Below are 13,990 nucleotides of genomic sequence, written 5' to 3' on the forward strand. Positions count from 1 at the left end.
AGAAGCGAGCAGACCATGTATTTAGCCCAGGAAAAGTACTCCTGCATTTCAGGTGGTGCTCTCAATGGCTCTCCACCCACAAAATGAGCAGAGCCTTTGACCCTCCCACAGTTTGGAGGATATGGTAGGTGGGCAGAACAGTGACGGGCCAGGTGGTAGAGATGGGTACCCCGAGCCTAACTGGGAAAAGGGGGAAAGGAGTCAGGGCAGATTTTCCAGAGACAGGGCCCCCTGATCTGAGAGTAAACACAGGGAGAAGGGAGGGTGTCTGTGCAAATGCAGGCAGCCGGAGTTGCCGTGAACCCACACTGACTCCAGGAGGACACATAGCTGCTCATGGAAACTGACCGGCTGTGAGGCAGGGCTGTGGTCAGTGTCTCACACTGGGGAGGTCCTGCTTCCTTAACCAGAGTCACAGAGCCTCAGAATGAGGACAGACAGTCGGGCATCTCGGGACTAGCCTTCCTTCCCTCCAGCAGAGAAGTCCTGCTAGAAACATCCCCACCCTCTGCCTGGTCCCTCCTTTGACCTCCATCCACAGGGCCCCCTACTTTTCAGGAGGCTGTTCTATTAAAATGAGCAGCGCTGACTGTTACAGAGTTCTTTCTTGTGTAGACCTGAAGTCCTCTTCTATAGAACTTCCGCGTATTTACTTGAGATGTGAAATCTGTAGCAACAGGGAAAGATGCCTCCATCTTGTCTGTTTGCTGGGCAGCCCTTTATTACTTAAAACATTTGAAGCTGTGAACTGTACCTGTACATTTAGAAGTGCTGGACAAATATCTGTCCTGTCTCCCTCATTTCTCCAGAACCCCCACCCCCATCTCTTTTGGGTCACATGGTTACCAGGCCCCTCACCTGCTTCTGAGCGTACTGTAGTTGGTTCCCCCTGAATGAACACAGTGTTCTAAGGGTGAGCCAGTAGAGAAAAGACCATGGGCCACTCTGTCCCTTGACCTCCAAAGATGCAATACTGGGGTGATTGATATTTTTAGCAACCATATCACCTGCCATCTTGTGTTCAGATAGTGATTAGCCAGGTCCCCAGGACACTGTCACAGATGCCCTTCAGGCAGGCCTTTCTACTCCCCAAACTTACTTACTGAATCTAAACACCAGACCTCACCATCACCTCTGCTGGATGTCACCTTTCTGGTTTGAGGCGAATGTCAAGACCCAGCCTCATTACAGCTCCTCTGAGCTAGCCACGCCCAGGCTGGAGCCACTGCTGGGCAGCAGGGACAAAGCAGGTGCCAGCCACATTTCCTCAGGGAGGGGTAGGAGCTGGGACCAGTCGGCTGCTCTGATGCAGGTGACCAGGACTTACAGGATGGGTGCTGGTCCCGAGACCACTGTTTATCCCAGCCCAGATTCACACTGGTGCATCAACAAGCCTGGGCCCGGCTGCACCTGTTACAGCATTACAGCACACTCCCCAGGTGCCATTTTCTTCCTCCATTTCTGCAACAGGCACCGCTGAACACTATTTACGTGCCAGGGACTGTTCTAAGAACACAGCAGAGACTAAAACAGAAAAGAAAAATCTTTGTCCTTGGGGAGCGTAAGGCCCCCAGAACACGGCCTGGCACAGAGGACGTGCTCAGTTAAAATTTGATGTTGTTAAACTCAGCCGCCTCCTTGCCTGCTGTCCCAGGCGCAGGCCGAGACAAGGGTGGAGTGGAGGCTCTGGAGAAGAAGTGACTTTCGTTCTGTCTGGAATTTTCAGAAAGCTTGGGCTGGGAATGAAGGTGTGAGTCACCTTTTGGGTCATCAAAGGTTGGGCTCCTAAGCCACACCAGCACTGTGTAAACAGAAGTGAGAAGTGATGACTTTTCAGTAAAGGAGATGTCAGTGCCTCCAGCAGAAGAGAACCAGTGTGGTAGGCAGCTGACAGATTGAACAGTTTAAGAATAACAACCCCTATCGATAGCAGCTAATATTGCTGAGCGCTGACAGAACTGACATAACCTTATCACTGGGGACATAAACGTGCAAAGGGGAAATGAGACACAAGAGGCCAGGTGACTCGCCCAAGATCACACAGCTAGTAAGTAGCGAAGGTGGGATTTGAACTCATTCGCTGTCCCCAGGGCCCGGAAAAGGGTACCTAACAGCCAGCATTCAGAAGCAGTGGGAAAAGTCCGTTACTGTGCGTGTCTCACTGACCGCAGTGGGCCAGCAGAGGATATTTGTTTGGGTTGTCTCACTAGAGGTAGGAGCCAGGTGAGTGGAGGAATGAGTTCCAAACAATCAGGGGGCTCTGAGGGCTAGTCGTTCACCGGTTACCCCTGGGGAAAATGAGCAGTTCTCCATGTGTGCAGTACCGGGGTGGGAAGTCAGGCAGTAGACTGTACGTAAAGCCAGCTTAGCTTGGAAGCAAAGTCCACTCAGACCCTTTACTGGCTGGAATAGCTGCAGGCAGGGCGTCTGTAACCACAAACCACAGTGTGTTTCTCCCCCCTTCAGATTATGGCCGAACGGAAGAATGCCAAAGCCCTGGCCTGCAGTTCCTTACAGGAAAGAACCAATGTGAATCTCGACGTTCCCTTGCAAGGTAGGTCAGTGCATCTGCTGTCTTCACGATGGTGCTGTCCATCCTAGTCAAGAGCCAGAAGGTCTCACAGGGCTCCCGGCCGTTTCTAGTGTCCTTAAAAACCATGCTCAACCCAACAAACACACACTGAACCAGCCCCAGGGAACCTCCTGTGCGCAGAGTTCATTTTGTGTCAATAGGGTTAGGCACAAAAGGCCAGGATGAGTTTTATTGCTACGAAAAAGGACAAGATTAAAGAATATTGTCTTTAGTGATTTTATAACTCCTGTACAGCCTGGGATAAGAACCAGCTAGCTTAAAAATATGTGGGTTGATGTGAAAAAAATTTTTTTTGTAACTGTGATGATGAATGTTAAGTAGACTTATGGTAATGGTTTTGCAATGTATACAAGTATCAAGTTACTGTGTTAGACACCTGAAACTAACATAATGTTGTGTGTCAATTATACCTCAATAAAATAAAAATATATATATTGATATTTGGGGGGATTCTGTTTAGTTATTTTTCCTGTCTCTGTGCCCCTTGTGATTAAATTCTCTCTGGGCATCGACCACCTAACAAATAGGACATCAACAACTGTTATTTAGCATGAAAAGGACAGTAGCAGCTTTAAGACACCAAGAACTAACTGTTTCTGCTTCCCTGCTGAGAAACGAAAGTTGAATGGGGTTTTGATTGACAGAGCCCCTGTGTGTGGCGGAAGACCCGCTGTTCTCCCAGAGCAGGTGCGCCGCTTCTCCCTCTAGAAACAGGCTGTTGTGGCACAGGTGGTGGCTGTGTTTTATGTGTACGTTGGAACCACTGACAAAGATCTGTTGCTTTTGTTCCCTGTAGTAGATTTTCCAACACCAAAGACTGAGCTGGTCCAGAAGTTCCACGTGCAGTACTTGGGCATGTTACCCGTAGACAAACCCGTCGGTATGTGAAACATTTATGTCCTTTCACTGTGCAAGTGTTCGGGAGCTCGGGGGAGGTGTCCACCCTCCCCAACGGGTGCGATCTACTGTTCTGCTTCCTTTCCTAGGCTTGAATTAGGCCCTGGCACTGTCACCAGCCACAGCACATGAACAGTCCCAATCAAAAGAGCAAAAGAGGGCAGGCTAATAAGCTGCTCGTCATGTGGTCCCCAGAATACAAGGACTTCAACAAGGCAGACACATAGTTCTGGTGCACCCAGCAGGCCAGAGATGCATGAGCCAGGGCTCTGCCCTTCTCAAGTGGGCCTTCCATCCCTGGGGCCATCTCTGCTTCAGTCCTCGTTGGCCCCTGGGCGGGGAAAAAGGGCTGAGGGAGCCCTCATGCTTTTCCTTCCAAGGTGTGATCCAAGAGCAGCACACACGGCAGTCAGCTCCCACCCCGGGGGCAGAACTTCGTTGCTTAGCCATACCGAGCTGAAAGGAGGCGGGGAGATGTGCCCTTTTCCTGGGCGGAAAAGGCTGTGGAGAAACCTGAACCCTCATGCACTGCTCGGGGGGGGGAAAGTAAGGTGGTACAGCCACTTGGGAAAACAGTCTGGCACTTCCTCCAGAGTTCACAGAGTTACCATTTGACTCAGCAGTTGTGCTCCTGGGCACATACCCAAGTGAAATGAAAACATCTGTCCACACACACATTCACAGTAGCAGCATTCGTAATAGTCACAAAGTAGAAACAAATGTCCCTCAACTAACAAATGGATTCATGAGATGTGATGCTACCATACAGTGGAATTTTATTTGGCAGTAAAAAGGAATGAAGTACTAAAATAAATAAATAAATAAATAAGGAATGAAGGACTAAAAAAAAAATTAAAAAAAAAAAAGGAATGAAGTACTAAAAAAAAAAAAGGAATGAAGTACTGATAAATGCTACAACGTGGATGAACCACAAAGACCATATGCTAAATGAAAGAAGCCAGTTACAAATCACACATACTGTGTGATTCCATGTATATGAAATGTCCAGAAGAGACAAATCTCTTGGGATAGAAATTAAATTAAGTAAGTAATTGCCTAGAACTAGGGGTCTGGAAAGAAATGGATGGTGACCCCAAAAATGTACAGGGTTCCTTTTTGAGGAAATGAACATGTTCTAAAATTCATTGTGATGATGATTACACACCTCTGTGAATTTACTAAAAACTAGTGCGTTGTACACTTTAAGCGAGTGAATTATAGATGAATTATATCTCAATAAAGTTGTTATCTGACCTACCCCCTCACACTGCCACAAAAAAACGGGTGTGGGAACACTCAGCGAAAGGGCCCCCTGGTATAGTGCATTCTATTCACGTACAGGGCCTTCCAAACTTGGCCTTGTTCAAGTAGCAGAGTAAGGTGGAGGAAGATCGGAGTATTCTGGCAGTTGCTGGCTTCTGTTCAGTTCCTTTTTCCCAGCCTCCTTGCTTAGGAAAAGGTAGCATTTGCTTCAGTGTTATTTATATACTTGGGGCTGGGGAATCTTTGGAGAGAAAGTAGTACCATGGTCCAGTTAGACAGGACATCACACACTGCACATCTCTGGAGGCTCTCATGACCCTCCTTTCTATTGAGAAAGCTGGCTTTTTTTTTCCCCCAAGCAATGAAATGCTCAAATAGAATGTCTCCTGGAACTATTAAAAAAAAAAAGGGGGGGGTGGCGCCTGGGTGCCGCAGTCGGTTAAGCGTCCGACTTCAGCTCAGGTCATGATCTCGCGGTCCGTGAGTTCGAGCCCCGCGTCAGGCTCTGGGCTGATGGCTCGGAGCCTGGAGCCTGTTTCCGATTCTGTGTCTCCCTCTCTCTCTGCCCCTCCCCCGTTCATGCTCTGTCTCTCTCTGTCCCAAAAATAAATAAACGTTAAAAAAAAAAAAAATTAAAAAAAAAAAAAGATCACTTTGGGTGTAGCTGTTACTGGGTGATCTGGGCCCACATTGGAGAGTGATAAGTGGCTTTAGGACCTTTTTCAATTATCTGTTCCATCCACAGGAATGGATACCCTGAACAATGCCATAGAAAGTCTTATGACCTCATCTAACAAGGAGGATTGGCCGTCAGTGAACATGAATGTGGCCGATGCTACTGTGACTGTCATCAGTGAAAAGGTAAGAAGGATCGTAGATGCAGTTGGTCTGTCTGGGTTACAGTGAAACTCTGGATACAGTAATCTTCCATGAAACTTAGACACATAGCCAAGGCTTCACCTCCAGGGAGTTATGCTTACTTGTAATTAAAATAGCCTGCATTTATAAAACAATTTTTTGTCCTTTGTGTCTGGATCTCTGCATAACTTTGCTCTCCTCTGAACCAAGAAGCTCCTGTCCTGGTGTTCCCCATTCTTTCTTCCTCATGGGCCCAAGAGATTAAAATCATTTGCCAGAGGTAACTATGACGCTAGCAGTAACTCATTACGGGGAGTGGTTTTTTGGCTGCTCTCCAGGCTTCAAGATTACCTGGGCTATTTGTCTGGAGCTGGGGCACAGGAGATGCTTCTGTCGTGGAGGGTCTTTGGTTTGTTCTGTCAATAGTAGCAGAGGCCGGTGGTCATCCAGAGAGGCCAGCATTAGCCTCGAACCAAATTATCCCAATTTTATGGTTGATGAAACTGAGGCACGGCGAGGTTAAATAATTGCCCGTGGTCACAACAGCTAGAAGTGGCAAGCTCAGGACTTGATCTAGGCAGTCTGCTCCAGACTCTTTACCACTTTTCAGTTCCACCACTGTGAAGCACCTGCCACGGAAAGACCGCAGGTTGTTGGCCTGCTCCTGATTCTGTCCACTAGGAGGTCACCTTCAAGCCCAATTCACCTTCTCAAAAGGAGTTAGGAGTAAGATGCTCACTGACCCTGCCTGCCTCTCCAGCCTGCCAGGCTGGATTTCCTTAAGTCTTGAAACATGTCATACCCTTTTCTGCCTCAGCATCTACAAGCACTTCTGTGCTCCACGTGTTTGCCTACCCAACATTTACTGGGATCTCAACCTAAACATCGTCTCTCCCAAGAAAACTTCATGGCGTCTCAGGCTAGTTTCATTTGCCTGTTAAGGAATTCCATAGCACCTGAGTGAATATTTAGTAAGTCAAGATGTTAATGATCCAGAAGTCAACATTCTGGATGTGTTTACTAATTCACAAACTACATATGGTTGTTGCAAAGGATGTGGTGTTCGTAAGAATGAATTCCGAACATTTCTTTACACTGCATCATATGGATACCATATGGGGACCGGTTTGTGGGGAACAAAGTGATTTGGCAGCTTTCGTACACAGTTTTAGATAGAAATATGATTCCACGTGGTATTTAGCATGGGAAGGAGAACTGGATGGAAAGCCATCCCATGGCTCCTTTTCTCTTCGTTGCTCTGAGGTTTCCAGCGAGTTCACTTGGGCAAATGGGTTTTGAGCCACTGGGTGCCCTGTATGGGCAAAACCAAAGAAGTATAGTATACATGGCAGGGTTCCTACCCACGGTGAACACGCAGGCTTGGAGCCTAGAGGACCAACAGCAACAGAACACGCCTGCCACGGAGAGTGTAGCTCAGAGCGGGATTAAATGTCAGTGAGACGCCCACATAGCAATGATGGCTGCTGCGGACGTATTTAGAAACTCGCCTTTCTAGGAAAACAGTCCTTTCTAAATCCAGTCGAGCTATGTATTTTTAACACCAGTGTCTCTACACGGCCACTCCAGTCTTGATTCTATGATCTAAGAAATGAATATGTTTATTTTATAACTCTTGCCTGGCTTCACAGAGAGAGTGGGCGCTGACCAATGTGTCTTGCAGAATGAAGAGGAAATCTTAGTGGAGTGCCGTGTGCGATTCCTGTCCTTCATGGGCGTCGGGAAGGATGTTCATACATTTGCCTTCATCATGGACACCGGGAACCAGCGTTTCGAGTGCCACGTTTTCTGGTGCGAGCCTAATGCGGGTAACGTGTCTGAGGCGGTACAGGCCGCCTGCATGGTGAGTAGTCACACGCCAGGGAGCTGTTGGACCTCCCGCACCACTGCTCTTGTCTCGTATGCGATAAATTAGCACAGAGTTACTAATATAAAGGAAAATATGTCTAATCTCTAAAGTGATGTTTTGCTGTATAACACCCTCATTCCTGTGGACACAGTCACGATGAGCGGTTTACCATCTCAAGAGGCCAGGACGCCTACAAGAAGCGGGACTGGGCGGAGCGACGTTCTGTGGAGATTTCCAGTATCACTGAAAGCAGTGATCTTCAAAACCACACATTCTTAATTCTTGATCTCTAATTAATTTCAATAGGTGATCAGGAAATGTTGGTCATGTATGAATTGGTGCTATTTAGAACGAACTTGGTACTTAAAAAAATTGCAGTGTATTGAATGATTTTTATTTCAGATAGTTGGTTTAAGCCCACCGTTCTTACATATTTTATTTAATTTATATCTGTGAACTTAATCCTTAAAACAGCCATTTGTAAGGTAGTTGTTCTGTTTTCTTTATGACAGAACAGAGGCTCAGAAGAAAGAGCGGGCCTCAGGGCACAGAGTTGACAAGACAAAGCCTGTGTTCAACCCCAAGTTTTGGGGGGTTTTTTGTTTGTTTTTTAATGTTTATTTATTTTTGAGAGAAAGAGTGCAAGCAGGGAAGGGCACAGAGAGAGGGAGACAAAGAATCCAAAGTAGGCTCCAGGCTCTGAGCTGTCAGCACAGAGCCCGAAGTGGGGCTCGAACACACCAACTGGGAGATCATGACCTGAGCTGAAGTCGGCCGCTCAACCGACTGAGCCAAGTAGGCGCCCCGCAACCCCGAGTTTTTGAGGTGACACAGCCAGTTCTCTTTGCACCATGTATATGATATCAAACAAAAACACCACATCATTCATTCTGCAAATATCCTTTGAGCACCTATTGTGCTGGACGCTGAAAAAGTTCTAGAAAATTTGAGGGAACAGTATGAATGTAGGCACCAAAACCTGAGGTGGATGGTGATTCTTAGCAACAGCAGGTTCGGTTGCTGGAGTCAAGCAAAGGAGGTCAGGTCTGTATGATAAAAAGCCTGTGATATCATGGCAACGTGTTTATCTTCAGCAAAGATTATTAAGCAAGAGAGATGAATTGGTATTAGGTTTTAAAAGCAAACTCAAAACAAAAACAAAACCCACCAAAGGTAGAGGATGGGTTGAGAGGATAAGGTTGAGGTGGAGAGATCAGCCAAGAAGCCATTTTACTGGTCACATGAGGGTGTCAGAGGGTCTAAACCAGGAGAACAAGCAGGAGTAGATGACTTGGGATGTTGTAGAGAATTGCCTGGCTGGGGATGAGGAATGGTGAACTTGAAGCACCTGTTCTTCATTTAATTCAATCCACCATTTGTGGGCTGGACTCTGGGAAGTTCCAGTAGGGCTGAGAGATGAGCCTTACATTACAGAGCTTAAGTATATGAGGAGACACATAAGCCAAAATTCTGTTGCAGTGTAAAAGATGCTCTAACTAGAAGTATAACACCACACTAGACTGAAAAGTGACCTGGAGGAAAAAGAAGTGGAGGCCTTAAAATAGACCAAAGTCTGACAGGAAAGGGGTAGCGCAACAGTAAGGGGGTTTGCTGCTTGTTTTTTGATGGGCGGGGCGGGGGGAGATTTGCACATTTTTTCGGCTGAGGGAAATGAGCTGGTGAAGGTGGATTGAAATGAGGGTCATATAAAGAGTTGGGGCGAGGCCTTGGTGGTAGATTAAGAACCTAGGGTTGGGGTTTAGCCTCCTGATTGGGTCGCAGTGAGTTTGAGACTAGTCAGATGCTAAGAATCCAAGAGTGACAGGTGGCATGGAGGTTGGGAGAGTTCTGTTTTTCTACATACAGTACATCACTAAGGTTAAGAATGAAGGGAAAGGATGAGGTGGGCTGTAGTTGGCAATGATGAGTCACGAGGAGAGGGAGTCTGCTGACTTTTCCCTTAAAAGGCACCTTTGAATGGAGAGGGACGGAGGGAAGAGGGAGGGTAAGAGCTAGTGCTGTGTGCTCATGATCTGGCATCCTTCTTCCCACAGTCCTTTGTCAGAGGTGCATTTTCCCCTCAAGTACTGCGGAGCCAGAGGCTAATTCAGATCTGCCTGCATGTGAAGGGGCAGGGTGGGGGTGGTGGGGGCAGAGCTGGTGGAGGAGTCACGACGAATCTCTGACCCAGCACAAGAGCCCGAGATGGGATGAAGGAGACAATAGAAAATGAAAGCATTCAGTCAAGCAAAAATGGAGGATGACTATTTAGTTATTTCCTGAAATTGAAAAGGGATCATAACAGATGGTTTTAGTCATAAAATGAATGGCTGTCAGCCGTAATTGTACATTTTAAATGCTGGTGACAATTAAATAATTAGCTTTATCACTGGTTACAGTTTGTTGTCTGATTCCCAGACTTATTTTCTGTCTTAGGAACAATTTTTATTCATGTGCTTATAATTTTAATTATAACAGGGCAGCCAGCTCAAGTGGCTCAGCCAATCCAGCATGAGTCATACTGATGACATCGGCCTCTTCTTTACGCTCAGAGTCCAGCATTTCTAACTCCATGGCTTTCCTCTTGAATTAAATCTGCATGACTCTCCATCCGAAATCTCTACACGTGAATTTCTATCACCTGAAATATCTGTATTGTAAACACATTCTTTTGAATCCACCTAATTTTTAGGCATATTTTGCAGCTGAGTGGCATAGGCCCCGCTGAAGATGTTTTGGTGAAATTTAGAATGAGAGAGGAAGCCTTAATGAAACCCATCAGGTGCGATTTTGATTCAGACTGGACTTGCCTAACATTAGAGATTTCCGGTCCAGTGTACCGTGTTGCACACCTGCCCGTTTATAAATCTGTGCTTTGGAAGTGTGCGGTTTGGGTTGCGTTGCAGACCTGGCAAGTTGCCTTACGCAGAGGAGATTTGGTAAATCGTTTCTCGTATGATGGGGTTGAAGGGGCTAGTTCTGTGGCCTTTGGGCTTTGTGACTCGGAGTTCTGCTGTGGATAGTTTATGCTTCCCATGGGGAAACGTCAACCTGTTTCACACTGTACCAAAGAACCTATTAATATTTAAGTAGCTTTTTAAAAATCAGCCATGGTATCATTTTAAAGTGCTTAGATTAGGAAAAAACATACTTTGTAAATTTTAACCTTCTTATCTAATTTTGAAGAATTACTTTTCATTAATAGAAAACTAGGTGGATTGTGTTATATTTCGGAAGGAGAGAAACTATCTATGGTGCCAACAGTGCTAATGGATACTTTAAAATCTATTAGGATTTAGGGGCGCCTGGCTGGCTCAGTCGTTGGAGCATGTGACTCTCGATCTTGGGGTTGTGAGTTCGAGCCCCACATGGGGTGTAGAGATTACTTAAAATTTTTAAATCCATTAGGATTTAGACTCGCGGATAAAATATATCCTAAACTCTTTATACATCATTCTTTTTTATTAAAGCAGGAAACAGGAAGGGGAACAAACATTTGTGAGCGCCCCCTGCATTGGTAGGCCTGTTTTCAGCATGCAGCAAGTATTTCCCTAATCATAACACCCTCTGTAAAGATCCCAGTCTTCTGCCATTTTACATTGAAGAAACTAAGGTTCAGAGATTAACTTGCTTGGGTCACACAGTTCCCATAAATGGTAGAACCTACATTCAAACTGTGCCCTTTCTCCCATGTTGTCTCCCAGGTAGCCATGAGCACTTACCTCATGTACAAAGATGTACGTGTCTCCCGACGAAACCCTAATACTGTCTCTCCCAATCCTCTTCCTTTTCATTAGCTCTTCGACTGTTTGGCATATTAATTGCAGCCAATCCATAAAGAGAACAAGTAGAGGGTGGAGATGGGTGGAAGAAAAGGATGGCAAAAGCCACAACACTTTTGCTGAGCCTAATGATCATAAGAACCCTTAAAATACCCACATTAAGGAAACAGAATAAACTTAGGGCCCCTGGGTGGCTCAGTTGGTTAAGTGTCCGACCCTTGATTTCAGCTCAGGTCACGATCTCATGGTTCATGAGATGGAGCTCTGCGTTGGGCTCTGCACTGGCAGCGCAAGTCTGCTTGGGATTCTCTCTCTCCCTCTCTGCCCCTCCCGCGCTCTCACGCACACATTCTCTCAAAATAAATACTTTTTAAAAAGGGGAAAAAAAGAAAAACTCTTGGATTAATGCGTAGGAGCTAGGTCGTTAAGCTTTGCAAGTAAATGTATTGGTGATGCATTAAGTCATCAAATCATAAATTAAACAAGAAAGGATGATACATCATTAACGACCATAAAACATTTTTGTTTTATTTCAGTTACGATACCAGAAGTGCTTGGTAGCCAGGCCGCCTTCACAGAAAGTTCGACCACCTCCTCCGCCAGCAGACTCAGTGACCAGAAGAGTCACAACCAATGTAAAACGAGGGGTCTTATCCCTCATTGACACTTTGAAACAGAAACGCCCTGTCACAGAAACGCCATAGCTGCATATGCTACAGGATTCTGTAATATTTACCTGAAGATTGAATAGCTACACTAAAGAAGATGAACTGATATCTGGCCTTCCATTCAGTTGCTGATGCTTTGTCTTCAGAGAATTTATCCTTAACCAAACAGTGTTAGACAAGCATGTTCTCTCGTCTTGCCACCATCATGTGATATGAAAAGAAGCATGACTAATTTTTTTTGCTATCAGTAAGATACATCATGAGCAGTGGAAGGTCTTTTTCTTATTGTAAATATCGTGAACATTAACTTCACACACACGGAGAAGAATGTGGCCACACCCCTCCTAGTGAACTAACGCTGAGTCCTTGGAGTGAATGACGCCTGAGTTAGTTTCACTGTCTTCTTGACTGGATCTGTCACAAGCAATGTTTAAGTCCTGCAGCACTTGGCCCTGTTGCCAACATTGGAGTAGCCACTGCGTACCAGATACCATTGAATTGCTGTAAAACTAGGATGATGGGTTTTTGTTGCAGTCTTTCATGAAATTGAACCTTTGGGTTGACAGAATTGGCTGTTGGCATCAGTACAGAAACCAACCGGCAGCTTTCCTTGACAAGCCCTTTGACACATGGACACCATTTCATGTCTGCAGCTGTTTTGTGGGATGTTGGGGAAAAAGTGAAACTTGAAAATTGAAAAACAAACCAAATTTGAGAAATTAAAATTGAACAAAAAAGAGCCTTTCTTTCTAGACGGTTTTCAAACTGATTATTAAAAACAAGAAAGATTTAAGAAAAGCCTAATGCATTTCGGGTAGGACATGTTTCAAACTTCTGCCTTATATTGTACAATGCAGCTAGAGAATTATAGTTCACTCTGGCCATTCTCTACATAAACATTAAAATGAAATCTTCCTCGTACGCCTTTTATCCTTAGTTTGTTAATTAGCCAATATGCAATTTGGAGTTGAGGAAATGTCATTTATATTTTGGATCTCCACCACCACATTATTTTGTTAGTCCGCCTCCTAGTGAAACCCACTAGGATTCTGTATCTAGCTCAGTCTTACCCTAACGCTTTTTGCCCAGAAGGCTGTCTGTCCATCATGTATTGTCCATGGCAACAAATTACATTAAATTTGAACCTTTTGAATTTATGTATTTAATATTGGGATTTGTTGGACTTTACTAGATATATTTTTAAATTTATATCTTTTCCATTTTTTCAAGATTTAAAAATTTCTTATCAGAGCAAAATAAACATAGCAACAACGGACTGCTTAACAAGTTTCCCCAAAATAGCAGTTTCCTGCTTCACGTTTCTCACGTACTTACAAAGATACTCAGATTTAGACTCTTGTTGACATTGTTGTTTTAAAAGGAAGTTGCTAAGGAGACCAATCTAAATATTAGTCTTATTTGCTTCTTAATGTCAAAATGAATGCGTTAAGAACATCCGGTTTTAAAAGGAGCACTTTATTTACCCACTGCTGTGTACTTGTCAATGGTTTCCACATTCTTATCAAATTTGAGCCTTACAAGGTAGGGAAAGGTACTAAACACATTTGAGAAATAAAAATATAAAGTACCAAGAGGCTCAATCACCTTGCCTAAGATCTCTCGAAAGTTTGTGAGAGAGCCGGGACAAAAGCCCACGCTTCCCAACTCTGTTATAAGTTACGCTGCTTTTACATCGGTGAGGAAGAGTCTATCCAAAATTACTCTGGGCATATCTAGTTATTGTCAGGAAATCTTAGAATTCCCTGTAGAAGGCGGGAAATATGTCCCAATTACGCAGTGATATTAATCATAAAACCATCGCCCTCTCTCAGTCCAGGACTGTTTTCCTGCAGTGTGCCTCAAATGTGTTGTAGAGGACACGATTCTACACGCTGTGCGGCCTGTTCAACTTACAAGGTTTTCCAGAGATGATGTTACTTGTGATAGACACATTCCTAACTCATGGTACTTAGCCACCAGAGAACACGATGGAGCAGGTGGCCTTCTGCTATTCCCTCAGAACTCTGGAACTGTTTGCTAGCACCCTGGTGTTATGACCAAA

At 45.0% G+C, this 13,990-nt stretch overlaps 1 protein-coding gene across 12 annotated transcripts in view; it reads left to right on the forward strand.

Annotated features, from left to right (window-relative positions):
* Positions 1–13,081, forward strand: part of APBB2 (amyloid beta precursor protein binding family B member 2) — a 384,721-nt gene extending 371,640 nt beyond the window's left edge. For 10 of the 12 annotated variants that reach the window (XM_086705186.1, XM_086705185.1, XM_086705181.1 and 7 more), the window contains 5 exons: positions 2,467–2,554; positions 3,390–3,473; positions 5,499–5,614; positions 7,293–7,472; positions 11,797–13,081. In XM_086705186.1, the coding sequence (XP_086561312.1) occupies positions 2,467–2,554; positions 3,390–3,473; positions 5,499–5,614; positions 7,293–7,472; positions 11,797–11,964 (636 nt within the window). In that variant the 3' untranslated portion in view covers positions 11,965–13,081. The remainder of the gene's footprint in view (positions 1–2,466; positions 2,555–3,389; positions 3,474–5,498; positions 5,615–7,292; positions 7,473–11,796) is intronic. The other 2 variants (XM_086705187.1, XM_086705182.1) reach the window with 1 other exon arrangement.
* Positions 13,082–13,990: the final 909 nt, after the last annotated feature.

This window comes from Puma concolor, chromosome B1 (assembly GCF_028749965.1).
Source record: "Puma concolor isolate L17-30 chromosome B1, mPumCon1.1.hap2, whole genome shotgun sequence".
NCBI lineage: Eukaryota > Metazoa > Chordata > Mammalia > Carnivora > Felidae > Puma > Puma concolor.